Source organism: Leptinotarsa decemlineata, unplaced genomic scaffold (genome assembly GCF_025532065.1).
Source record: "Leptinotarsa decemlineata unplaced genomic scaffold, Ldec_3_MD MMD2_P_RNA_scaffold_5, whole genome shotgun sequence".
NCBI classification, from domain to species: Eukaryota; Metazoa; Arthropoda; class Insecta; order Coleoptera; family Chrysomelidae; genus Leptinotarsa; species Leptinotarsa decemlineata.
This window is the reverse complement of record NW_027412532.1, coordinates 6,882,608-6,909,134: the sequence shown is the minus strand read 5'-3', so window position 1 is coordinate 6,909,134 and position 26,527 is coordinate 6,882,608. Positions and strand designations below refer to the sequence as shown.

The 26,527-nt window shown below is 33.0% G+C and overlaps 2 protein-coding genes across 3 annotated transcripts; one reads left to right on the top strand and one right to left on the bottom strand.

Moving 5' to 3' along the window:
• Positions 1-725: 725 nt before the first annotated feature.
• On the bottom strand, positions 726-8,820 carry LOC111505333 (peroxisome biogenesis factor 10). The gene is made up of 3 exons (XM_023160116.2): positions 8,319-8,820; positions 1,777-2,019; positions 726-1,110 (listed from the first exon to the last, which is right to left on the bottom strand). The coding sequence occupies exons 1-3, from the start codon at positions 8,580-8,582 to the stop codon at positions 775-777; spliced, it is 843 nt and encodes a 280-aa protein (XP_023015884.2). The 5' UTR covers positions 8,583-8,820; the 3' UTR covers positions 726-774.
• A 380-nt stretch (positions 8,821-9,200) lies between these two features.
• Ugalt (UDP-galactose transporter) lies at positions 9,201-25,425 on the top strand. Of its 2 annotated transcripts, XM_074169373.1 has the most exons (5): positions 9,201-9,357; positions 9,436-9,495; positions 9,573-9,695; positions 10,877-11,091; positions 22,093-25,425. In XM_074169373.1, exons 2-5 carry the CDS (start codon positions 9,483-9,485, stop codon positions 22,732-22,734), a joined length of 993 nt encoding a protein of 330 aa, XP_074025474.1. In that variant the 5' UTR covers positions 9,201-9,357; positions 9,436-9,482; the 3' UTR covers positions 22,735-25,425. The 2 variants fall into 2 exon arrangements, with proteins under 2 accessions (XP_074025474.1, XP_074025475.1); XM_074169374.1 differs by lacking the exons at positions 9,201-9,357; positions 9,436-9,495; positions 9,573-9,695 and adding an exon at positions 10,211-10,462.
• The last annotated feature ends 1,102 nt before the right edge of the window (positions 25,426-26,527 follow it).

Genomic DNA, 26,527 nt, shown 5'->3' with positions numbered 1-26,527 from the left:
GATAGTGTTTCTTGAATTCTAGCATGAATATGGAATTTTAGAAATCATAAGCACAAAAGATTCGCAGAACTATGTATATGCAGAACTGCGGGTTATTCAGGAATATAGCCCCTGTTGGCTCTGTAATTCTCCAATAATATACAAGAGTGGAAAACTCTACTGTTCAAAATTTATAAAAGATTCAAATAGCGCTTTTTTCATTTCTCAAAAAGATAAGGCGTTTTCTGGCACTCATGTATTCAAAACGTATTCGTCTGTGATACAAATACATTCATTCTGGCGTTGAAACGATGACGTCACATCAACTATGATTTGAAACTTGTATTCATGATTATTCTACTAGCCGCTAGCTAATAACTAGCGCGAAGTTGGTTTTGAAAAGGAATTTGACGTTATGTTACGTCAGTTTTCTGATAGTTACATTTTATAAAGTGCTGAAACTTTTTTCTCAAATATGTTGTGAGGATGTACAAAATGAAGCTGCAAAATTATTACTTGCACAAATTAGTTTCTAATTGAGGTTAGAGAAAATTTTGTTTTATTGAATTTGACACAAAATGAATCACTGGCGAATCTTAATGTTAATGACGTCGCTAGGAATCGGTTTTGAATACACGCTGGAATATGATTAAACGCCAGAAAACACATAACCTGGAAACAAGAAATGAATTAAATAATTATTTGTATCAAGACTTATTCGAGGGTGGGGTACAAAAATTAGTAAAACAAATAAAATCTTTAATAAAAATTCAACAACTTCCCCCTACTAAATAATTAAACAAAATTCTGCAAAAATATGATTCTGCTGGGATTTACAGTTTCTCTACAAATGGGACAATTTTTTTGATAACTCAAACTGTCATAAATGCAGTTCCAACAAAATATGTGGCCACAAGGAGTAGAACATGGTGACTGGAGATTCTCTGCACAAAGTACACACGACTTTATTGAAACACTTGTATGAACTACATTCTCTGAGTAATCTCCTTTGTTTTTGAAAAGGAAGAGTTTACTTATCAAACTGAAGAGAATATAAAATAGAGACACGTTCCCTAAAAAATAGAAAGCTCCAGTGAATGAGTCCTTTTGGAGCCAGTCTCTGAGTAAGACCTGAAAGAAAAAAGAAACTAGAATGTTTTGTATTTGATAACTAGATTTAAAGTAAATTTAGAGCGGTGAATAAATAAAAGTGGTAGATGATTTGAAGTCACCTTTAACGATCATATATTTTTCTCTTGAGAATTTGTCTAGTTCAAGGTAAGTCAATTCTGCTACTTTCCATGGCTGACTGGACTGCAAATAGCTGTAGTCGCAAAGTGGCTCGGGAACTTATCAACATGACCTACCCAAAACACTAATGACTGCAGCAGTTCATGGCCTTTGACACAAAAAAATCAGAATAAAGGATAACTTGAGAAGAATTGCAATTGGATACAACACTGAATGCTTATTGAAAGCCATTATTACAGATGCTTTTTATCCATGACCACAACTATAGTCGACCATGGTCAGTGCAAAGTATTTTTCTTACAACTTGGTTGACCGTAACACCTTGGATCTTAGACTAGGTCTTATCAAGCTAAGAACTCCGAGTTTGTTGAAGGAATGAAAAAATGAAAGTGCAATTTGCAGGACCAGTTTGAAAATAGAATTGATGTAAAACATTCATCGAAAGTATTAGTCATACTACTATTGTCAACTGATGGGTTGTTGTGAATGAAAATCATCTTTTTATGCATGACTAAATCTTGGTCTCATTCATTTTGATTTACTTACATAATGTATCCCTGTAAGTCTGTTTGATATGTTATAGTATTTTCCATCCATGTAGAACAGTGAAGTATGTATTCTCTTGATAGTAGACTTCTCTTCTTTGAATATATCAATACAGCTCAGGAATACTGATTTAGCTTTATCTGTCATGCTAACGGAATTATTTATTTTATTTCTGGAATAGTTCAATAATCTTTCTAATAATGGTTCCCCTCCTACATACAATATTAACCAAAGAGTTTGTGCCTGAAAAACAAACAATCAAAATGTCATCCAACAGTAACTCATATTTTATTCTTTGGGGGAAAAAACCTTTGTTGTTCTACTTCCATCATCAAATAGAAAACTTCTGAAGAAAGTGAGAGCAATTTTAAAAAAACTCTGCAAGATGTCTGATTCATGCACAGAAATTTCTTTCAGTTATGTTTCTTCCAATGAAGAACGGTAGTTGTGAAATGTTTGTTGGAATTGTTTATTATAATATATCGATGTTAATATTTTATCTCCCTATAGGAATAATTTTGTTTTATGTTTTTGGTAACTATTGTATAGAGTAGAGTTCAGTTGTTAAAAAATAATTAATAAAAGTCATTACGAGAAAAGTCAAAGTCTATTTTAAAACCGATAAAATTATAAGAATCCATCCCATTTACAATATTTGGCGACCGTGACAGGACATAAAAGATGGATAGTTTGAAGAAAAATAGACAGCAGTTGAGGAGACTTTTCAAAAAATCTGTTGAAGCGCTTGATGGAGCTTTGAAGCTGAGAGATTCGACCAAAGATGATTTACTGTTTCTACTGAGACAATTGGAGGATAAGAGTAGCAGATTATTCGAGGCAGATGAAGGAGTTAAAGAAAAATTGTCATTAGAAGCCATCGATGATATTGAATTAGAAGAGGAGTACGACGAGGTAGAATATTACAGAGACGAACTGATAAAATATAAATCCAAATGCGAATTCCGATTGAACGAGATTACGAAGACCCAAGAAGATAATTTGAGCTGTGCCAATTTCTCTATAACGGAGAAAATTCAGAGAAAATTTCATTTACCAAGAATAGAACTGAAGAAATTCGATGGGAACGTGAAGAACTGGATTGGGTTCTGGGGACAATTCAAGAAGATTCACAACGACCCAGAAATAGATAATGAAGACAAGTTTCAGTATCTTTTACAAGCGACGGAAAGTGGTTCAGTTGCTCGAGATTTAGTAGAAAGTTACCCCCCGTCTGGGCCCAATTACATTAAAGCCATTGACCAGTTGAAGACTCGTTTTGCCAGGGACGAATTCCTAATCGAAGTTTACGTAAGGGAACTATTACAACTTGTACTGCAACAATCTTCAAAAGCTAAAACAGGTATGTCTCTTTCCAATCTGTATGATAAACTTGAAACCCAGTTAAGAGCTTTGGAATCCCTAGGAGTTACTAGCGAAAAATATGCGGCTATGCTTTTCCCTCTTGTAGAATCGGCTTTGCCTGCAGAAGTTTTAAGAACTTGGGAAAGACATCGTAATTTCAATCAACGAAATGAGAAGGATGATAATGACACTTCCAAAGGTACTAATTATTTGAATATGTTATTAGGTTTTTTGAAAATGGAGGTTGAGTCAGAAGAACGAATAAATTTGGCACAAAAAGGATTTGGAAAAGGACACGAGCACAACAAATATCATGACAGTAAGGATAAATATTTTCCAAAACAAGGTGAGCCCGAATTATATACAGCAGCTGCTTTGTACACAGCTAATCCCAAAGATTATTTAAAAGATAAGCAAAATAATTGTTTATTCTGCGATTTGAATTCACATGCAAGTAAGGATTGTTTGAAAGCTCAAAGTCTTTCAATTGATGAAAGAAAATCTAGAATAATGAAAAAACGTGGATGTTTCTCTTGTTTAAAATTGAATCACATTAGTAAGAATTGTCGAGCTGTAATTAGGTGTTTGATATGTTCAAAGAAACATTACCCCATTTTATGTCCTAATTTGCATGTGAAGAAAGGTATCACTGATCAAGATGATAAAAATCCAAACAATAAGGTTGAAAATACTTTAACTAACAATTTTTCGAACGAAACTCTATTGCAAACGGTTGTTGTCAAAATTGTCAATAATGACAAACAGAAATTGATTAGAACGTTACTTGATTCAGGATCGCAAAGATCATATATTTCACGACAATGTGCAGCTGAATTACGATTGGATAGTGTTCGTCAGGAAAATATTGTACAAGGTGTTTTTGGTGGGTTTCAGTCAGAACCAAAAATACATGATGTGTATAATATTATTATTCAAAATCCAAATAATACGTTTGAAACAGAAGTGAATGTGGTGGAACAAGTGAAAATATGTAACAACTTACCTCGTTTGATTGATTTATCCGTTATAGACTATTTGAAACAAAGAAATATAATTTTGAGTGATACTAGAAACTTTGATGTTTCAAATGAAATACAATTATTATTAGGAGCCGATGTTTTTGGTAAGCTTTTGACAGGAAAAATCGAAAATTTGATGAATGGCTACGTTGCTCTCGAAACTTATTTAGGTTGGACAATAATGGGTCAGAGAGTAAGTGAATGTTCGACATATTCTACTATATTTGCCGGTTTTACTGAGTTTTCCATTGCAGATCTATGGAATTTGGATGTGATAGGAATAAAAGATGTTGCACATATCAAAACCAAAGATGAACATGAAGAAGAAGTTTTAAAGAAGTTTAATCAAACGATAACTTGGAAGGAGAACAGATATGAAGTTCATCTACCTTGGATTGAAGGTCATCCAGAAATAATGAGAAATGATGAAATGGCCAATTCTCGATTGATGTCTACTACAAAAAAATTAAGAAATACAGGTAAATTACAAGAATATGAAAAAATTCTTCATGACTGGGAAACACTGGCAATTATTGAGGAAGCAAAACAAGCTGAGGACAAAAAAGTACACTATTTACCACATCACGCTGTCATTAAAGAAGTCAGTATAACCACAAAGGTGAGGCCGGTTTTTGATGCTTCGGCAACGGATAAGAGAGGTGTATCTTTGAATGGGTGTCTAGAAAAAGGTCCAAATATGATTGATTTAATCCCATCACTTTTAGTTAAATTCAGATTAGGAAAGATAGGAGTAACAGCTGACATTGAGAAAGCATTTTTACAGATCAGTGTTACTGAAAAGGATCGGGATTTTCTAAGATTTCTTTGGTGGCAAGATGATTCATATGAAAAAATAAAATTTTTTAGGCATCGTCGAGTAGTTTTTGGTTTGAAATGTAGTCCATTCCTTTTAGCTGCAACTATCAACTACCATTTATCTAGATCACCTCCAGAATTCCAAGACACAGCTTATTTGTTGGAGAAATCGTTTTATGTAGATAACTGTTTATGTAGTTTTGATTCTGAGAAAGATATGAATAAATTTATTATTGAATCCAAACAATTAATGTCTTTGGGAGGCTTCAATCTTAGAGATTGGACTTCCAATTCCAATTCAGGCATGAAAGATGAAGTAGCTCAAAATGAAAATATATATGTTTTGGGATTGATTTGGAATTTTCATAATGATGAACTCTCGTGTGATGTAAACGCACTCATTCAATTAGAAAACACTCCAAGAACGAAAAGAGGAATACTATCAGCAGCACATAGAGTATTTGATCCGATAGGTTTTACATGCCCAGTAACACTTATTCCAAAATTATTATTAAAAGAAATTTGGAATCTAAAAGTTGCTTGGGATGAAGTTTTGCCAAGTGATATTGTAAAACCGTTCGATATGTGGTTGAAACAAATACATTTTCTCAGTCTGTGTAAAATTCCAAGATCACTCAGTAGTGGCCAAAGAGTTGATTATGACCATGCAACGATTCATGTGTTTTCGGATGCTAGTAAATCTGCTTATGCTTGCTGCGTATTTCTGAGAAATGTAGTGGAAGGAAGAGTGTTTGTTGAACTTGTTGAGGCCAAATCAAGAATAGCTCCTAAAAATATAACCCTACCTAGGTTGGAATTGTTAGCCACTGTTATAGGGGTCAGACTTTGGAAAACTGTAAAAAGTGTGAATGAACTGAGTGTTCTGAAAACGTACTTCTGGAGTGATTCAATGGTTGCTCTCACATGGATTAAAACACAAGGTTACTGGAATACTTTCGTAGGTAACAGAGTGAAAGAAATAACTTCAGTGAGCAATGTTAATGATTGGCGACATGTACCTGGTCACTTAAATCCGGCAGACGTTGCTTCAAGAGGTTGCTCGAGTAAGACTTTGGTTGAGAAACAATGGTGGAAGGGACCAGAGTGGTTGAAGAATGATCCAAAACACTGGCCAAACGTAGAGATTTACTGTACGAATGATGAAGTTGATAAAGAAAGAAAAAAGACTGTAACTTCTTGTGTCAGTAATCAAAACCAGTGGTTTACACAAATATTCAAATATTTTTCTGTGTTCACGAAAATTACTAGGATGATTGCTTGGCTATTCAGATTTTGTTATAATGCGAATAAAGAGAATCATAGAAAATCAGGTCCATTAACTTTCGATGAAATTGAACATGCTGAAATTTGTTTATTCAGAGCAATACAGAATGAAAGTTTTTCTGAAAATATGGACGTTCTTCAAAATATCAATTTGTTTCGTTCAGAAGATGGTCTGTTGAGGGTAAAAACTAAATTAATCCTAAGTGATGATTCATTTGATTTCAAATATCCTATTATATTGCCATACAAACACGAACTTGTAGAAAGAATGATTAGACAACAACATCGAATACATTGTCATATAGGAGTCCAAACTCTTCTAGGATTATTGAGAGAAAAATTTTGGATACTGAAAGGAAGGAAGTTTGTCAAGGATGTTGTGGCAAAATGTTTGATTTGTATGAAACATAAGAAAAACCCCGCAGATACACCGTATGCACCGTTACCTTTGAATAGAATCAAACAGTCTTCACCATTCCAAGTAACTGGTGTGGATTTGGCAGGACCGCTTTTTCTTAAAGGAGGCGAGAAATCTTGGATTGTTATCTTCACGTGTGCGGTATACAGGGCAGTACATTTTGAATTAGTGCGATCCCTGTCTACTGAGGATTTCTTGATGGCACTCAGACGATTCGTGGCGAGAAGAGGAAATATTTCTGTAATCTATTCGGATAACGGTGGGAATTTTGTAGGTACTTGGAATTTGCTGCAGAAAATTTCGTGGAAAGAGATTGAAGAATATTCGACAACTAGAAAAATTAAATGGATTTTCAATGCTCCAACTGCTCCTTGGTGGGGAGGATGGTGGGAGCGAATAGTCAGAATTATAAAGGAACTATTGCGTCGTAATTTGGGAAAATCATCGTTAAATTACGAAGAACTCATGACTGTTTTGTGTGACTGTGAAGCAAATATTAATGCTCGACCTCTCACATATATCTCAAGTAGCGAAGAGGATCTGATTCCATTAACGCCTTTGATGTTTATCAGTTCAAATTCAAGCACCGATACTCCAGAGTTGGATATGGTTGATAGAGGTCATCTACTGAAAAGGTACAAGTATCTGCAAAAACTTCGAGAGGGCCTTCGTAGTCGATTTAGGAAGGAATATCTGGCAGAATTAGTCCATACTGGTCAAAAAAGGGTAACTTCACTCAAAATTGGAGATATTGTACTCATTGGAAGTGACAACAAAAAACGAGTAAACTGGCCATTGGGGAAAATTTTACAACTGTTTCCAGGAAGAGATGGAATAGAAAGGGTAGCACGTGTTAAAACAGAACGAGGGGAATTAATTCGTCCTCTTCAGCGATTGTTTCCATTAGAAATTGAGGCAGACACGGCGAACCAATTAAAGGAGACTAGAGAAGGGGATACTAACGAGATAACAGAAAATCGAAACGTAGAAAACAATAGCATATACAATGGAAAGGTAACACAGCAAGGAGAAGATGAAGAGGGAGAAAATAGATGCGAAAGAAGACACCAAGATGCGACGGCTTCATCACAAGTAATAACAAGATCTGGAAGAAGAGTGAAGATACCGAAGCGTTTTGGGTTGGAATGATTTTGCAATTAGATTGCAAAATGGGGGGAGAATGTTGGAATTGTTTATTATAATATATCGATGTTAATATTTTATCTCCCTATAGGAATAATTTTGTTTTATGTTTTTGGTAACTATTGTATAGAGTAGAGTTCAGTTGTTAAAAAATAATTAATAAAAGTCATTACGAGAAAAGTCAAAGTCTATTTTAAAACCGATAAAATTATAAGAATCCATCCCATTTACAATAATGTTGAAGTACACCTGGCAATTGAAAGTGTTTCTTGTGAGTGAAATGTTATAGCAATACCCTTTTATGTATTATGTTGTGTAACAGTCCTGCCTATAATATCTGTTTCAATTTCATTGCTAATGTTCACATATTTCAAAATGGTTGTTTTGGATGGATTTTTCTTTATAATTGATGTTTTGATTTCTTTTTCTTTCTTTGGAAATTTACCACTTTTCAAATAGTGATGGAGGATATGGCATTTGATCAACTTTCTCCTACTTACAGTCTTCGAAGGTATTTTGCCCATATTACCGACTCGTATAGTACCAGTATATTCTTCTCCTAGGGTTTGCAAATTTCCTAAAGTTGTCATGAAGTAATACCATAAATTTGCTAGTAATGGTACAGACTTATTCAGGTGATGGTAACTTCTTGAACCCATTAGTTTGAAAAATGAATGCATTTGCTCTTCCAAATCCCTTACAAAAAGTTCATCTCTTTGCGATAGCCGCAAGACGTCTGCCACCTTGGCTTTATAAAGAGTCATTTTTGTACAATGGGGAATATTCCAGTTTCTTGATATCAAAACAATATAAAATTGTAGTCTGACAACATATTTAGGTTACATTTGTCTATTGACTTACAACGCTTGTCAGAAATATCACTTTCAATAAAAAATAGTATGAATTTTATATTTTCTCAAAAAAATATTTGTTATATTCCTAACATTAAATAAGTAAACATCAATCAAGAAAAACGAAGCTAAAGCGCAAGAGCCCCCTGTCAAACAATTTAGAAACTACTACCACAGAGCACAGAGTTTCGATATTCTGTGCCACTACTGACAGTATTGGCACAGACATAGTAAAAAGATAAAAAATTATCTCTATAATCCGTTCCATTGATGACTTATTTTGTAGAAATTCATGTTGAATATAGGATAAAGAAAATACTTTTGTCTAGTTTCTACTGTGTTTGTTCATTCATTACGACCGGTTTCAGCTTATGAGCTTATATATATGCTTGTCCATATTCGATTCTTGCACCATCTATTAACAGGTGTGCGAAGTTAGGTGGATCCCGTCGAGGTGTTTGACTAAAATAAGCGAATTGGTAAAAAACACTACCGTTTCTATTTTCTATAGCGTTCGCGTTAATCATTATTCCATCATTATATTATTGTCTTATAACAGCCGGGGGTAAACATGGGACGTGTCAATTATTCGCACAAGAAATTTTAATCAAAATAATACAATTCTATGTATTACAAACATTCGCTAATAATGTTTTGACTAAAAAACAATTATTGAATTCAATACTTGTAATAATATTTTTCTGTTCACATTTTTATTAAGTTCACTCACAGGTATATTTTTAAAATCTCAACTGTATTTATTTTCAGAAAGGTTCTTTAGTTCTGAAGAGTATTCCGAAAAACGAAGCAACAATGCAGAAAAAAGGTATGAGACAATTTTTCATTTTTAAGTTGATATAACTTTCGATAATTATGATTCATTTTAAAGTGAATTTTTTTCAGAGGGCAGTTCTAGTAAATTGAAATATATTAGTTTAGTGACTCTAACTTTACAAAATGCCATATTAGGTCTGAGTATGAGATATGCTAGAACCAGAGAAGGGGATATGTTTCTTTCATCTACAGGTAATGGAAAAAAAATTCATTTCAATAAATTAGTAACCCTTTTTTTCTTTCAATCTAATCTTTAATTACTTTACTAAATTTATTCTATCATGAGATTACATTGAATTACTCAGTGCTGTTTTAATCAAGAATGGATGAGTGAAACATTTCAAGAAATGAACATGTATTTCTCTAATGATTTTAATTAACATTTCTCTTTTTCTATGATCAGCTGTGTTGAACCTCAACAAAGTTCAACACAGCAAATTGCTCACTGTAGTAATCATGTCAAGGAAATCAAGTTTACTCTTCTCAATCTTTTCAGTTTTATAAGTATTTTCAACATAGAAACAATTCACCAAATCAAATTATTTATTCTAATGTTATCTTCACAAAAAATTATGTCTATTTTTTCAAAGATTACAGTAGAGTGACTTATACAAATAAGATTTGATGTTGTTAATAAAATAATGATATGCTTGAATTATTTTCAGAATCAGAGGTCCAATTGGGTGTAAGTTGTTGTTGAGTTTATATATTCAGTAATCTGAGAGAGGGTTTTACTTTGTTACAAGAATGTTTTATTTTTGCTTAGTTCTTGTCATAAACCTTAATTGATATATTCCATAAAAATAATCAAAGCTATGAAGATTTACTTAATAGGTTATATCTTTTGAAGCAGAGTAACGAAGAATCCATATGGAGTTTTGAAGAAAGAAAGGAGACCACAGCACTAACATACTGATACACTTGTATTTATCTACTTTTCAGTAGGAAGATAGGAAAAGGTCTTACTTTCTGTTATTTTATCCTACTATTTCACGATAAACTGAAGTTAACAAAAAAAAAACAGTTTACATGTAACAAATAACAAAGATACTCACATTCTTCATAGCTACAGGTTAATAAAAAAATTAACCCAGTCACTCGAGTCATGGTTAAATCCATAGCACATTTCGAAAATAACAAAAAAATATCTACGTTATTTAAGAAAAAGAGACCACACCACAAACATAATGAGACACTATAAGTTATGTGTCACAATGCCAACAAATTCACCTATGAATTAAAACATTACAACATTAAAATTTATGAAATTTTAAATAATAGTTAAATTTTGGCAACACCAGTTCTTTTGGCTCTTAGTGTATAATTGTCGTTTCAGACTTACAGAACTATTTTGATTTTATTTTGCATTTTAGCTGTGTTGATGTCAGAAGTTGTGAAATTAGTAACATGCATCGTGTTGGTTTATTTGGAATCAGGTGGCATAGTAAAACTCTTTGAAGCAATTAATAAGCAGATCATCAGGCAGCCTGTTGATACACTAAAAATATGTGTTCCTTCATTTGTATACTTGGTTCAGAACAACTTGCTATATGTATCAGCATCCCATTTGGATGCAGCAACTTACCAGGTGAGTATTTTTCCAGTATCAACTGCGGAAAACCTAAAATTGTCCTCACCTAATTCTAAAATGGAAAATCAGTAGTGTGAAAATAGATATATATTAACGCACATAGCAAAACTATTTAAAGACATTATCAAAAATATTAATGTCAATAGAATATTAGAAATCATTGGAACCTCTGATGGAAAATGAATCTGGTCAAAACTTTTTCCTACACTTGAACTAAAGCTCTGTCTTTCGAGACCAGTTAATGATGCTGTTTGCTTGATGAAATGCACAACGAGAGACAGTGCTCCAGTTCTGGTATGGACAAGTGTTCATGAAATTCAGCCTTAGAGTTCTTTCGGGAAATGCCAACAAATCATTCCATTGCTCTTATCAGACAGAATATTACTTTCTCATGGTTGGTAAAAAATTTTATTTGGGTGTCTATTCAAATATCTTTAATATCGCCAGTTTCAAAAACGTTGAAAAAATATTGAAATTTTTCATGTTAGTAGCCTTTACCGTAAACTTGAGGGGGTTAAAAACTGTTTCTTACTGCTCTTATTACCTCCTCTCATTCATCATTAAAGGCATTTTGAATAACTGTGAGAACTGGCTGACTCAAAATTGTGATTCGTGGATATTATTAACAGATAAAAAGCAATAGGAAAAGTTCTACTTTATAAAAGAGTACACTTACGAACAGTTCCTATTTTAGTTCATCTCTGAAGGTTGAAATATTGTCACTGAAGTAATTTGAAAAAAATGTATTCTCGATTGGGGATTATCGAGTGTGGAAATTTTACCATTTGTCCCAAGTGGATTGACAATGTTAGAGGTTCGGACTTTCTTGCTTAAGTTAGCTTCAGCTGACATTTCGTCCATTCATCATAAGGTTATCTTCAATTAACGTAAATACAAATTAGATATCCCTTATCTCTTGTGATGAATAAAGTCGATTATTGTTATTATTATTGAAAAAAAAATGATATAAAAAATGAATGCAGTAATTATTTTGAAGTTCAAAAAGTAAGTCTTTGAAATACTTTTTTATAGAGGAGTCAATGATCCTTACTGTTTTCAGGAAACCCCTACTGAATTAACTTTGTTCATTTTTTAGATTGTGGGAGTTTTTCACCTAGAAAACAGTATGAAATTATAAAGCCAATTTGTAATAAAAGCAATTCATTAGGACCTGAAATGAAAATGAATTGATAAATAGGTTGATTATAAAGCAATATGTTGATAATACATACGCAATTATAATAAAATCATGGGGATAAATGAAAAAAATAGTTAAGATTAAAAAAAGCTACTTCACGACATTTTGATTGTTAGTATGAAAAATCAACTTTAGGAAATTTTATATTGAATTGATAAACGATTCAATTTTTTTTTGTGTGACTGTCCAAAGCTCTTTATTCAACTTTCAGTGGATTATTTCAAATCAAATCAAATCAATCAAATCAAATCATTTATTCTCAAATATGAAATGGAAACCATACATACTATTTATTTTAAGACTTAGAATAACAATTAATACAATTTTAAGTAATTTGAGAATAAATTCAAAATCCCACTGAGGTTACAAACCTGTGTGTGGTTAAAACATTTAAAAATATTAAGAAATATATAATAAAATACGAAATACATATATCGGAACGAATAATAATATTAAGTATATACAATAATAAAATAATATGACATAAAATGTAAAATGTAATAAATAAAAATAGATAAAAATAAATCCTTAAGTTACATATAATATGAAAGTTGAGAATTTAAAAGTAACCTTTTGTTTTTTTTTTTTTATTAAAAGCTAATAAGCGAAGTAAGGTAGAGGTACTATACGGAATTCAATCAATATATTCTCGTATTTTTCTTCTTTCTTTACTTGATATATGTTTTTTCAACAGTATTTTGAATTTTTTCAAAGAAGTTTCAGATTTTAAGTTCTCAGGTAGGTCATTATATATTTTAGGTGCTATATGATGAAAACATTTCTGTCCAACTGTTTTATTCATTTTGGGAATCACATATCTATTTCTCTGTCTAGTATTATATGAATGGGCAGGTAATATCAGATTTTTTTTATTTAAATGTTGTTTTATACAAACCTGAATATAAAAAAGTTGCCTAACATCCATTATTTGTGTCTCGAGGAAGAGTTTTTCGCTAGGATATCTTTTATCCTTCTGTAGGATCATTCTCAGAAATCTCTTCTGGGAGACTTCGAGCATATGCATGGACGTTCGTGATACCCCTCCCCATGCTATAATGCCATAGTTAAGGTGAGTTTCAACGAGACTTTTGTAAACAATTTGTTTTTGTTTGTAATTAAGGTAGGTGATGAGTTGTTTGAATCTGTATAATATACATCTTAGTTTTTTTGTTAGATATATAATATGTTCATTCCATTTCAGGTGGGGATCTAAAAATATACCTAAGTATTTTATTTTGTTCACAGGTTTTAACATCAGATTATCTTGGATCATCAAGTTATAGTTGGGAAGAGAAGTTTCTTGGCTACTAAAAGGCAGGTAATGGGTTTTATTGAAGTTAATTGATAAAAGCCTACTATCGAACCAATCTTTCAAGTTGTTCAAGTCGTTTTCTGCTTTTACTTTTAGGTCATACCAGTTTTCAGCTTTGTAAATTATCACGGTGTCGTCTGCAAAGCTTATTATTTGACCATCTTTTTCTTGCATGAAGAGGTTATTCATATAAATTGTAAATAGCACGGGTCCCAGAACTGTCCCCTGAGGTACTCCACATGTTATTATTTCTTCGGTACTAGATATATCATTGAGTTTTACTTTTTGTTTTCTATTCGTCAGATAGCTTCTGAAAAGATTGAATGTTGTACCTCTGATGCCAATTTCATGAAGAGTATTCAAGAGGATGTTGTGGTCGACGGTATCGAAAGCTTTGGACAAGTCGAGAAAGACACCTAATGATGGGATACCTTTATCCAAGCATTCATATATCGTACTTGTCAAGACATGTATTGCATCTTGAGTCGATTTTTGATCACGAAAACCATACTGTGCATCAAATAAAAGATCGTATTTTTTTAAAAATTCATTTAATCTATTTTTTATGATTTTTTCTATAACTTTACTTAATGTTGTGATAAGTGAAATTGGTCTGTAATTACTAATATTTTGTTTATCTCCTGTCTTATGTACAGGATTAACGACTGACAACTTGAAAGCGGTAGGAAAATAACCAACTTCAAAGGATTTGTTGATGATGTATGTCAAAGGAGTACTAATGTAATTTGAAATTATTTTTAACGTTTCCGCTTTGATGCCATCATAACCTGGAGCTTTTTTATTTTTCAAACTATTTATAATGTTAAAAACCTCCAATTCATTTGCAGGTGCGAGGAAAAGGGAGTTTGGTGTTATTTTTTTTTCATTTCTATAATTTTGATTTGTAGTAATATTTTTTGCTAAATCTTTTCCCACTTCTATGAAATACTTGTTGAATAACCTCGTCATTTGCTCAGGGTCGCTGATTAAATCGCCATTTCCATTTTGTATCTCATTTATTTTACTTTCATGTGAGATCTTTAGTATTTCATTTACCGTTTGCCAAAGTTTTTTAGATTCATTTTGCTCTTTCTCCACACGTTTTATGTAATAGTTTTTTTTTGCCTGTTCAATTAATTGTTCAACTTTATATTTCATTTTCATATATTCACGTTTTAGTACTTCATCATTTGGAGATGTTTTCCATTTAAGATACATATAATTTTTTTTGTTGACTGATTCAATGATAGACTTCGTGATCCATTTATTTCTCTTTCTTTCATTATTTTTAATTTTTATTTTCTTTGTTGATTTCTGTATGCATTCCTTTAATGTAGCTATGAATTTATCTGTTACAGAATCAAGATCCTGTTGATACGAAAGGGTTTCATTCCAGTTGATGTTTTTAACTGATTCGATTAATAGATGTTCACATATTACTTTGTAGTAGTTTCTGTTTGAGTTACTATTTGTTTTGTTACACCTGCTCATTACGATCTGTATTATTGTTATATAGTGGTCGGTTATTGAAGAAGCTATAGTGATAGGTAAAATGAAATTGTAGTTATTACTTTTTTCTTTAATAAATATGTGGTCTAAACAAGTTTTCGAATTTTTTTTTTCTCTAGTGGGGGTGTTAATTGCAGAATAATAACCATATTCGCTTAGAAGATCCAAATAGTTTTTTGATAATTCATTTTCAGTGAGTAAATCGATATTAATGTCACCAAGAAATAAATTGTACTGATATTCTTCTTTTTCTGAAGCCAGTATATCATTCAATTGTCCCAAAAACAGATCTACCTCAGTCGAGGGAGATCTATAAAAGGAATATATCAGTAGTGTACTATTTGAACATTTTGCTTTTGTTTTGATTATAACGCTTCCGTTGAGATCAATTAAGCTATGGGACTGATATAAATTTGATTTTATGAACATAATCACCCCATCATTTTGATTCAAATTCCCGTGGTTATACAAAGTGGTGTACCCTTCAATATCATAAATGGAAGTATCGGGAATTTGCCATGTTTCTGTTAAAACGATGCACTCGAATGAAGTGTCAAGTCCCTCAACGAAAACCTTGAATTCATCAATATTTTTCCCAATACTACAAATGTTATTATGAATTATTTTGAAATTTATAGAATTTTGGTTAATTTGCAAAACTTCTTTCGCCTCTTGGGTGTTATTTAATGGGTAGGTTGGTAATGATTCTATTTGGAAATCTCTTATATAAGGCTCCATTTCATAAATCTATCTAATTTCCTTAATTAAATACATTAAAATTCACTAGAGTTCATGAAATAATATAAAATATACTACTACTACTCACTAATTTGGTCTATGCTTTGTTGAACTACAATATTTTCACGGATTTTTCCTGGTTGTACGGGTTATAGTTGGTTTCTTTGGGGTTTCCGTATTTGACGTAGTTTTTTTGTTTCTTGATTTCTGATTGATTAGTTGATTTTGGGTAATTGGTTTTTCTTCTTGGGTTATTTTCTTCTTATCTACTATAGCCTCTTTTTTGTTATATTCATTCCCTTTTCCTCCTTCTTCTGCTTCTTCTTCTGATGATATAACAAATTCTTCACCCCTTGGTAAAGGAGTTGACGGGTCGCTGAGGGCTTTCCCTGGATTAGAGAATGGGTCGTTTGCGCTTTCAGTCTGGATATCAGAAAGAGTGTAGGGGATTCCTTCAATTATTAGTTTATTTCTTCTCAAGATGGCTTGTCGATTATTCTTTTTGGCCTCTTTCAGATGAATTAACAGAATTTTTCTTTCCGCGACTTCTTTTTTAGTGAGATCTTCAGACACTGTAAAGTTTGATCCTTTTAGCTTATAGCAGTTTTTAAGAATCTCAATTTTTCTCAAGTTCGAGAGTAGTGTTAATAGCACGGGTCTTGTTGAGTTACTCCTTCTTCCTAATCTGTATATGTTCGTGATTTCTATCACTTCCAATTTGATATGAAGAATATTTTCGAAAATTTGGATGATTGTTTTTGTCAGACTAGTAGACGTTTCTCCCTCTTCTTCTTGTATACCATATACTATTAAGTTATTTCCTTTCAATTTTTTTTCTTGTTCTTCGACTCGTACTCTTAGTTCATAGTTTTCAGCTTCTAATGATGAGATCTTTTTTTCAGCATCGGTGCATTTATGTTCTACAATCATCAACAACGATTTTATTTCATTATCTATAGACTCAAACTTCTTGATGAAATTTCCATTCATGAATTCCAATAATTTATATACATCTTCCACAGTAACATTTTTTTTGTTTTCTTTAATTTGTTCCAGGCAGTCGTTCGTATTATTCATTTTCTTCCATATATACTCTGGGGTTCTTATGAATATTTTAATCCGACCCTGGACAGAGGTCTACCGGTATGTTTTTGTAATGAATTTTTTATTTTATTTTTTTTTGTATCACTTTCGGTTTCTTCTAAGAATTTCAGTCATGGCACTCTACACTTTATGCACTATTTTCTTCGGTGATTCTTAGTATTTTTCGGTGAACCTCATACCATCGTACAGGCTTTACTTTTATGATTAATTTGGTATAACACACTCTTTTAGATTCAGTCAACTTCAGCTTAAAAAGACGATATATTCGAGAGACGTATCATACGTGTTGCTACACATTTTCATTCATTTATTTGTATAGTTGTTTTTCTGTTCATTTTAGATTCAAACACCAGGTATTCTTTTGTTGAATTTTTTTGTGTTGTTTTCTTCGAATTTCAATTTATTTTTATCGACTCAGCTTTGGAAAAATGAGTTATATTTATGTTATTTGGTTTCAGATATGAGAAATATCTTGATTAATTCATGAAAATAATCAAGATAGTTTTTTTTTTAATAATGCTGGAACATTCCACTCTATTTATCAGCGTATATTTTTCAGTAAATATGATATTTCTATTTTTGGAAAGAATGTGAATTGCATTACTGAGTGAGGAATTTTTCATGGAATCATTGATTTCAATAATGAAAAATATTTTTTTAAATACAGCTCTGAATTCACTTCATTAACAGAGGTAGAAAAAAAAAGTGTTGATTTAGAAATTCTAGAATTCCTCTTAATCGGCAAAACTGACACAGGCATACAATAAAAGTAAATATCTCGACATATTCATCTCTCCCAACTAGCGTACACCCATAGGTTTTGGTAAATGCCTGCCAGAAAACAACTACTTTCCCGGCTAATAGCACGCAGGATACTGAATTATATACAACATACTTTCATGCTCATAGAGGTTAGTCTCATAGATGTTTCTTGTTCTTTCAGCAGCTGAAATATATTCTAGGGGTAAATACAAGAGATGATTCTGTTTATAAAAAAAGGATTATATAAATCTCTTGTTCAATTTGTAATGCAGAGAATTCTGTAAAAACCATTTCTTTCACTGAATAGTTACACTCAAATATGTGAAAAGAAATATTACTGGCATCCACGGTTGAGATAGCAAAGTACAAAATGACAATAAAAATATCCTACTAATATTGTATATTCCTGTACAAGGTACCCAGTATGGTGTACTCTATTTATAGTCAATTCCAATTAAATTTATTTGTGAAAAGTATAGAGCTACACGATTCGTTACATAATCAAAAGTTATGGATTTACAACCGATAATACAATTGAAGTTACGAACAGAAATGGAATCTTGCAACTTGACTTTCCGACTACCTCATTAACAGAGCATATACTTTGTGCCTGCCCCGCTGGGGACCGAAACAGGTCTTTAGAGTTCGGCAGAGCCGTACTCTTACCATCTGACCTGAAAGACCACTCACCATACAAACTAATTGACTTCATTAAGAAGCTGGGTTTGTTTGGCGGAGTGAAAGTAGGTGTGAGGCACAATAAACCCTTGTGGGTTGCGGTGGAGGGTCGAATAGACCCACTCACTTTGGACCTAACCTGAACCAACGTACGTACAGAAATAGGTATCATTACAATATCAGAAATTGAAAAAATTAGATAACAAGATAAACAAGACAACAAGTGTCAATAAGATTGTATTTTCTTGGACAATAAAGTATATGTCCTATCTATTTGTTAATATATTATTCGAATATCTTCGGAATTTCCTAGGAGGAAGAATTTTTACGTATGATGATGGTACATTGAATAGGTTGATTTGTATATTCCTAGATTCAAATGAGTTCAAGGCAGTATCAGATTGTGTCCATTCACATGGGCAGAAAGTCCCGGACCTAAGAAAGAAAACGCGTTTTTTTAATTGTTTGGGCTTCTATTGTCTGATATTCAAATCATTTTAAATCGTGTTAGGCAAAAGAAGTCTGAAATAATGAAATTCACCATGAAACATTGTAAAACCACCTTCAAACAAGTCTTTCTTTTTGTTCAAAACTGGCTTTATTCATCAACGTAATCTCTATCAAGAGCCACATAATTATTCCAGCGCCACTCGCATTTTTTTTAAGTGTGGGAACAGCCAGTAGTCGCTGGGAGTCAAATCTGGCGAATACTGTGGATGTGGGAGCAATTCGATGTTCAACTAATGTAGTTTTGCCATTGTTTCAACTGACATTTCGGCCTTCAAACGCTATATAATATTCACTGTTGATGATGTTTTCCTTCTCAAGATAGTCGATTAGTATTACACCACGCACATCCCAAAATACCGAGGTCATAACCTCCCCAGCCGATTGTTGTGCTCTCAGGCGCTTTGGATGATGCTCACCAGTTGCTCTCCACTCAGATGACGATCGTTTTGATTCTGGAGTAGTGTTGTAAATGGAAATATTTCCGTTGGAAATATTTCCATGGAAACGGACATATTGGAAATTTATGAACGTACCTTGGAAATATTGGAAACATTGAAAAATTTTAATAAGATATCAAATTCTTGTCATAAACAATTCGAATTTGATGTTTATTAAGCCATAAACTCACAATAGAAGAATTTTCAAATATGAAAGATTCATCAGTTTGCAACTAAGTTGCAAAGACATACTGCACAGTATATAGCTGAAGAAATGGGTAAGATAATTGAAAAATACGGATCAAACAAATTCTTAGGATACGTATCAGATAATGCAAAAAATATGCAACTTGCTGGAATTAAACTAAAGAAAAATATGGTATTATTCTGTTGGGGTTTATCCCCTTGAATTCGAACTCCAATTATTCTAAACAAGAAAAACACCAGTGTTTGCTGTCTGTATTTATTGTTCACTTTCTTAGATGATTACAACACAACCTTCGTAGACTGTATGTTATTTTACTCTGTTTGAATCACACAAAAAGTTATTATTTACACCACTTCAAATATCTAAAAACCAACATGTGGCAAGGGTCAGAAATCTACCTACCTACCTAAGGGTGATGCAGTTGTTCGATAACGAGAAAACATTCGCCTACAAATATAAGACAGTAAATGTTTCCAGACCTTGAACGTCTACACAAAATATAAAAAGTTATGATATTCTGAACATATTCCATATGGTTGTCTTTCCCATGGTCTTAATTTGTTATGTAATGATTTGTTTAAAATTATTACTATATCGACTCTGATTGATAAAGTTACAGATATTGCAAAAGAGATTAAGAATAAACAAGTTTTGTATGAACTTTTGGGGATAAAACAAACAGAAAATAAAAATGTATAGCCAAATGTTAAACAGTGGATATTAGATTATGAAGTATTTTGGGGTCAAATTTCCAGCCTAATTAACATCTTTAAACCTATCGGCAAATGGCTGACAGTTGTAGAAGGAGATTATGGTACTATTCACTTTGCTGTAAAAGAATTTAGCGATATTAAAAGGATAATTGAGAACAACCATGAATTGTCCCCACTTAATGACAAAGAGAAATTTGAATTGCTAGAGTTTCTTGACAAAAGAGAAAAGTTTGTTATTGAGCCTATACATTATGCTGCAGAATTACTCAATCTAAAATCACAAGGTTCTGAACTTGATGAAACACAAATTATTTTAGCCATAGAGTGCATAATTAATATAACAAAAACTAAGCTCAGTATAAACGAGCAAGACATAATAGATGACATATCAAATTACTGTTGTAAATTATTTGGAAATAACTTTATATGGAAAAGTACTTTTAATAACCCGGTCTCCTGGTGGAAAGGACTTTTTTCTTCATTTTTACTATCACAAATAGCGATACCAATTTTGATGATGCCAGCTTCTTTGGCAGCAACGGAACGCAGTTTTAGCGTTTACAGTCACTTTCATTCGAAAACGAGAAACAGACTTACTAATGACAGAGCTGCCAAACTAGTCTGTGTATCCCATAATCAAAATTTGCTAAAGAAAATGGAAAAAGGGGATAGGTCAATTTTTATTTTGGAATCTATTGAAGATTTTGAAGCAGTAGACGTTGTTGAGTGTGATGATAGCGATGAAGATATGCCTCTGGCTCAACTTCTTCAAAAATGAAATTTTTTTTTGAATAAGTTTAATATTATTTTTCTTTGTTTGTGTTTAATTATAAGGTATTCTGTGTTTCGTTTTGTTTTTTTTTGAGGAAGTATGACATTATTTTGGTATGTTTGGGTTTAAGTATGAGCATTCTGTGTTTTATTTTTTTATGAATAAATATTCTATTTTTTAAAATTTTTTCCAATTTTTCTATATATTTCCAATATTTCAGGAAATATTTCCAAAAACTATATTTCTGGAAATTTTACAACACTATTCTGGAGTGAAGTGATGGATCCATATTTCATTGTCACATATCGACGCAAAAATTTTGGTTTGTTATGTTCTGGCCAAACACTGCTCTGAATCATCAAGACGTTCTTGTTTTTGATCAACAGTGAACAGAGCTTTCTCATAGTCAAATGATCATGCATTATAAATCCAATACGTTGTTTTGATATCTTTACAAGGTCAGTTAACTCACGCAACTTCACTTTTCGATGATTCAAAACGACTTTGTGGATTTTTTTATGTTTTCTGGTGTGACTGCCTCATTTGGACGTCCACTGCGTTCTGCATCATCGGTATTTCTACGACCACGTTTGAAGTCGGCAAACCAGCGTTGATTTGTTTCTGATGGAGCGGAGTCTTTATAACACTTTTCAAGCCGTTACTTTGCTTGAACGGCGTTTCTTCCCATCAAAACACAGTATAAAAATAAAATACGGAACTGTTTTTGATCCACTGTTTTGTAAATAACACTCTTGTGTCACTATTAGTACAATAACTCACAAAATTATGAATAGAATATCATGTAATTTCAACAGCTATTTTTTGAATGTTGGTACTAAGTGAAAAAGTGGTTAATGCAATAAGACTAGTGCCATCTATGTGTTAGGCTATATAGTAGAAGTGAATGTAACACAATGATCCATATTTTGCTTAATATTCAGTAGTTTCAAAGAGCTCATCAAAGAAAATAAAATCCTTATTCATAGGAATCCGTGCAGTGTGCATTAGAATGAATACTACTTCTACTGAATTATTAAATTTCATTTTTTATTTTCAGGTGACCTACCAACTAAAAATCCTAACGACCGCAATGTTCTCGGTGTTCATACTCAAGAGGGAACTTCTGCGAACTCAATGGTTTTCGCTTGTCACTCTCATAGTAGGAGTCGTGCTGGTTCAGCTAGCCCAGTCCGATGACAAGCAGACGGTGACGAACGGGCACGAGCAAAACCACTTAGTTGGCTTCATGGCCGCTTTAGCAGCCTGTTGCCTTTCTGGTTTCGCTGGAGTTTACTTTGAAAAAATGCTCAAAGGAAGTGATGTTACCGTTTGGATGCGAAACGTGCAGCTCTCGTTCTGTTCTATACCGTTTGGTCTCATATCGTGCTATGCTTACGACGGTGCGAAAATCAGAGAACAAGGATTCTTCTTCGGGTACGACAAGTTTGTGAACTACTTGATAGTTCTGCAGGCTTGCGGAGGACTCATAGTCGCTGTGGTTGTGAAATACGCTGATAATATTCTCAAGGGGTTCGCCACATCTCTGGCGATCGTTATTTCATGTGTGGCGTCGATGTACATATTCGACTTTGAATTGTCATTGCAATTCGCTCTAGGGGCAGCTTTCGTGATATTTTCTATATTCTTGTATGGACATACCCCGAAAAAACCTGTGATGGCCGGGCCGTACAAAGTGTAGTACATTCTGAAAAGGCTGCTAAAGCTGAAAAAAATGTGAAGATCATTTATTATGAGTACGGCACTAATATCGTGTCCCATTGAAATGACAGTAAGGCATATTCTTCAGTGATGTAAAAATAAATGACGGGAGGATTTACTATCCCCTTCTGCAATTTCAGCGAAAACTTATGTACAAGGCTATTCAAATTCGAGTCTATGCATGAGGGTAGGTGAAATTGCGGCAAAGCTGCCTTTTTTGAAATGCTGTTGAACATTCTCCAAAAGGCGAACAGTACAAGTATTTGCCGTCGTGTACCAAGACGGCCAAGAGGCTAACAAGGAACACTATGTGACCGATGCCTTCCTTATCGGCTACAACTGCTGGCTGAGGCATGCAGGATAAAAACGTGCTGAATCCTCAGGAAACGTGACTTCCTTATTTGCTGTTCTACAGCGATATAATGTGACCTAATACCGCCCGTCTTGGGGGATCAGTTTGCTCAGTATCTGGGATCGTACGGGAGATCTTTCTGTTTCTTTATTTCATTTTAATTTTACTACTTAACTACTGCCCAATCTTACACTTGGCTGTTCCATACTGATGATGAACGAAAATCCGGAAACATGCGTCTATTGTTCTCCCTTTTTTTATTGTTATGTCCAATAAAAGTATCTTTTCGAGTGTTATAAATCGAAAAGAGGTGAATTAGCTGACTTAACACTCGCCTCGTCGGCGTGGTGCAGCCAAGTTTTAGGATAGGCAACACTTGTTTGCGAAAAATGGTCACATGCACGGAGTCACCAACAGGAGTTAACCACACAATTGTGATTTCATATAGAAGACCTATTTTTCATGGGCAATAACTAACACAAGTAGCTATGGTTGCCTACGTGGTCATCCCTTAGGTTTTTTGAAAGTGAATATGCCTTATTCTATTTTCATACTCACTCGAATCAAGTAATGTTGCATCAAGCATGAACGGCTGTTTAGAATATCTGAAAAATTATAGTTTAAGAAGTAGGTTAGTGATCTAAGTTTCAGTAAATTTTTATTTGTTATCAATGTACATACTTTGGTATGATTTGAAATTAAATTTCTTTTGGCCACACATTCGCAACTAATCTTGAGACGGTCTTGATGACCTCTGAAAGATTGGTTCAAAGGCCTCGGAACATCAATTCATTGTGAAATTAGTACATTCTGCTGAAGATAATATTACTGAATCTGGATATTTTTTAACAAAAATGAATGTGCAATATTTTTATTCAATTTCTGCTTTGTTTCATTGAAATTGTTGGTGTTTTTCTGTAAAATATCCCCCGATATTTTTTGAAAGATTTTTAAAATTTCAAAACAAACATTCACGTGATATCAAATAATTGTATTTTGTTTGTTTTACCAAAATCCGAATTATGGCTGTTGTCATTAAATATATTACATACAGGGTGGGCTGTCTGAGACATAATATAAGGCATAACTGCCAGAGAAAAGCCCTGCCACAAAAATTAGACCCAAAAACCGTTGCAAACCCTTCAATCCTCTAAGGAGGTGTATGTGTATGAACACGAATGCTGCTTTACATTTGAAGAAGTTTAAATACCAACACGTTTTCCGAAAAACGTAAATAGTTCTGGTCATTTTCGAACCATTGCCATACATTTTGGAGCACTTGTGGTGCCACTGAAAGACTTGGATCAGGTTAACGAGGAGACCACTTAATTGCACCTCGTCTTTCAATCCAGATACCGTGAAACCTGTTTGAATAATTGAGCACAGTTCGTGAGTAATGAATATCTGTTAAAAAATATGTTTTTTCGTAAACAAGCTTGACTATGAACCACAAACTTAAGTTGAAATCTTCAAATTCAAAATATACTTTGTCTGAAGATATATAAACACACATACGCCTTCATATACCATGATTCACATGATATAGAGCCAATAAAATATGTAGCAATAATAGTTAATTAACCTAGTAGATTATAAAATAAATAAAAGGCATAACAATGTTAATACGAATATGAGTCAGCTAATGAATGCTGTCTCAAAAAATTCCGGGTTACCATATAAAGCCAGATCAAAAAGATTTCTCAGATTATTCGTTGAAGCCAAGGAATAACGAGGTCTTACCTTTTAATGTGTGATTCCTAGCAAGGATGAGCACTGTCTGACTGAAACATCATTTCTCCTTCAATGTACGTAGGATCATTATTTATGATTTCAGTGAGAGCTGAGTCTATAGCCCGCCTTAAGCTTGATACTCACTGAACGACGAATTATTCCGAAAAATTGTATTTTCAACACATTTTTATTGTTTGTTAGATAGACATTTGTAACCATAAGTTTGGATTGATGGGTGGTAATGAGTTATATAAAACATCAGATCGACGAGATAGGTTCTGATTTAAGTTGATTCATCTTTTGCAATTTTCGGAAAACGTTTTTCAAAAGCGATGGAGAATCGAAAATCCTGCTCCCATTTGAAAAAATTTGACAGCTCCAAATTTTCGCAAAAAGTTCTTTCCATGGCAAATTTGCTTTGTGGTACCTTTTGGATGACCCTTTCTGTATTGTTAAGTTACATATATTTGTTTTGTGCCAGATATTGTATATGATTTAGGAATAGTGAAATTAAGTACTTAATTGATGAACAAAATATGTTTTTATATAAATTTTTAGATTTTTCGAAATAAATATTGATACATCAAATGCATTGTTTCAGTCAGCCGCCCAAGAAATCCTGATATTTTGAAATTGAAAAAAAGATGGTTTCAGAAATGTTGTTCACTCTGAAACATTTTTTTTTACTCTGTTGCTGTTGTTGAAAATCATACTGTATGAGAGCGACAGTCTCAATCATTTATTCTTGAATTTGCAAGGAATTTTCGCGTCCTGAGTGATTTTACAAAATCACCAAACTTTGTTACTTAATCATAATTTATTCGGGAAAGAAAGCTTTTGTCTTTTTATTTCTCCGTCTTTATTTAACTCTGCCTGAACACAAGTTTTGTACTGCCACTAATAAATTCTTGGTATGAGTGAAAAAAATTCTCATAGGATAAAAAGGTTCAAAAAGGATCAAAAACTAGTTTTCTGAAAGGCGCACAAATATATGGAGGTCTTTTGCTCCTGCTTCTCATTATTGAAAATATCGCAACATTCCCTTAAGAAAGTCAGTGCCAACCGATGTTAGTTCCGGAGTTCAAGTAGTCCGCAAGACCCTGATGGACCTTCTGCTTCCTCAAGAAAACCTCCAGAAAAAATCCTGCGTAAACAGAAAAAAGTCGCGGGTGGACAAATCTGGTGATTATGGTGGTTGAGGCACGATTATAGTATTTTCGGAAATAAAAATTACGAACAATGACGAGTACGCAGGTGCATTATCATGATACAAAAGCCATGAATTGTTTTTTCACAATACTGGACGCTTTCTTTGTTTTGCTTCTCGCAAACGGTGCCTAACTAAGATAATAATCCTTATTGATCGTACGATCATATGGCAAACACTTCTAATGAACTAAGCCACGACAGAAGAAAACAGTTTATTTATTTATTTATTTGACACTTTGGTACATTGAGTACATGTGCTAAGTCATAATTAAAAAACAAAAATAAAACTACAGAAGTTGAACAAAACAAAAACAATAAATATGGTTCACGTCCACAAACTTTCACAACATAGAAGTATTATATAAAAAATCGGAGAAGCTCTAGCAAATACTCTCAAAATGTCATGAAAAAGTGTCGTGCAAGAATTCCTCAAGACTGTAGTAACACTTCTGTAAGAGAAGTTTCTTCACCTCAATTTGAA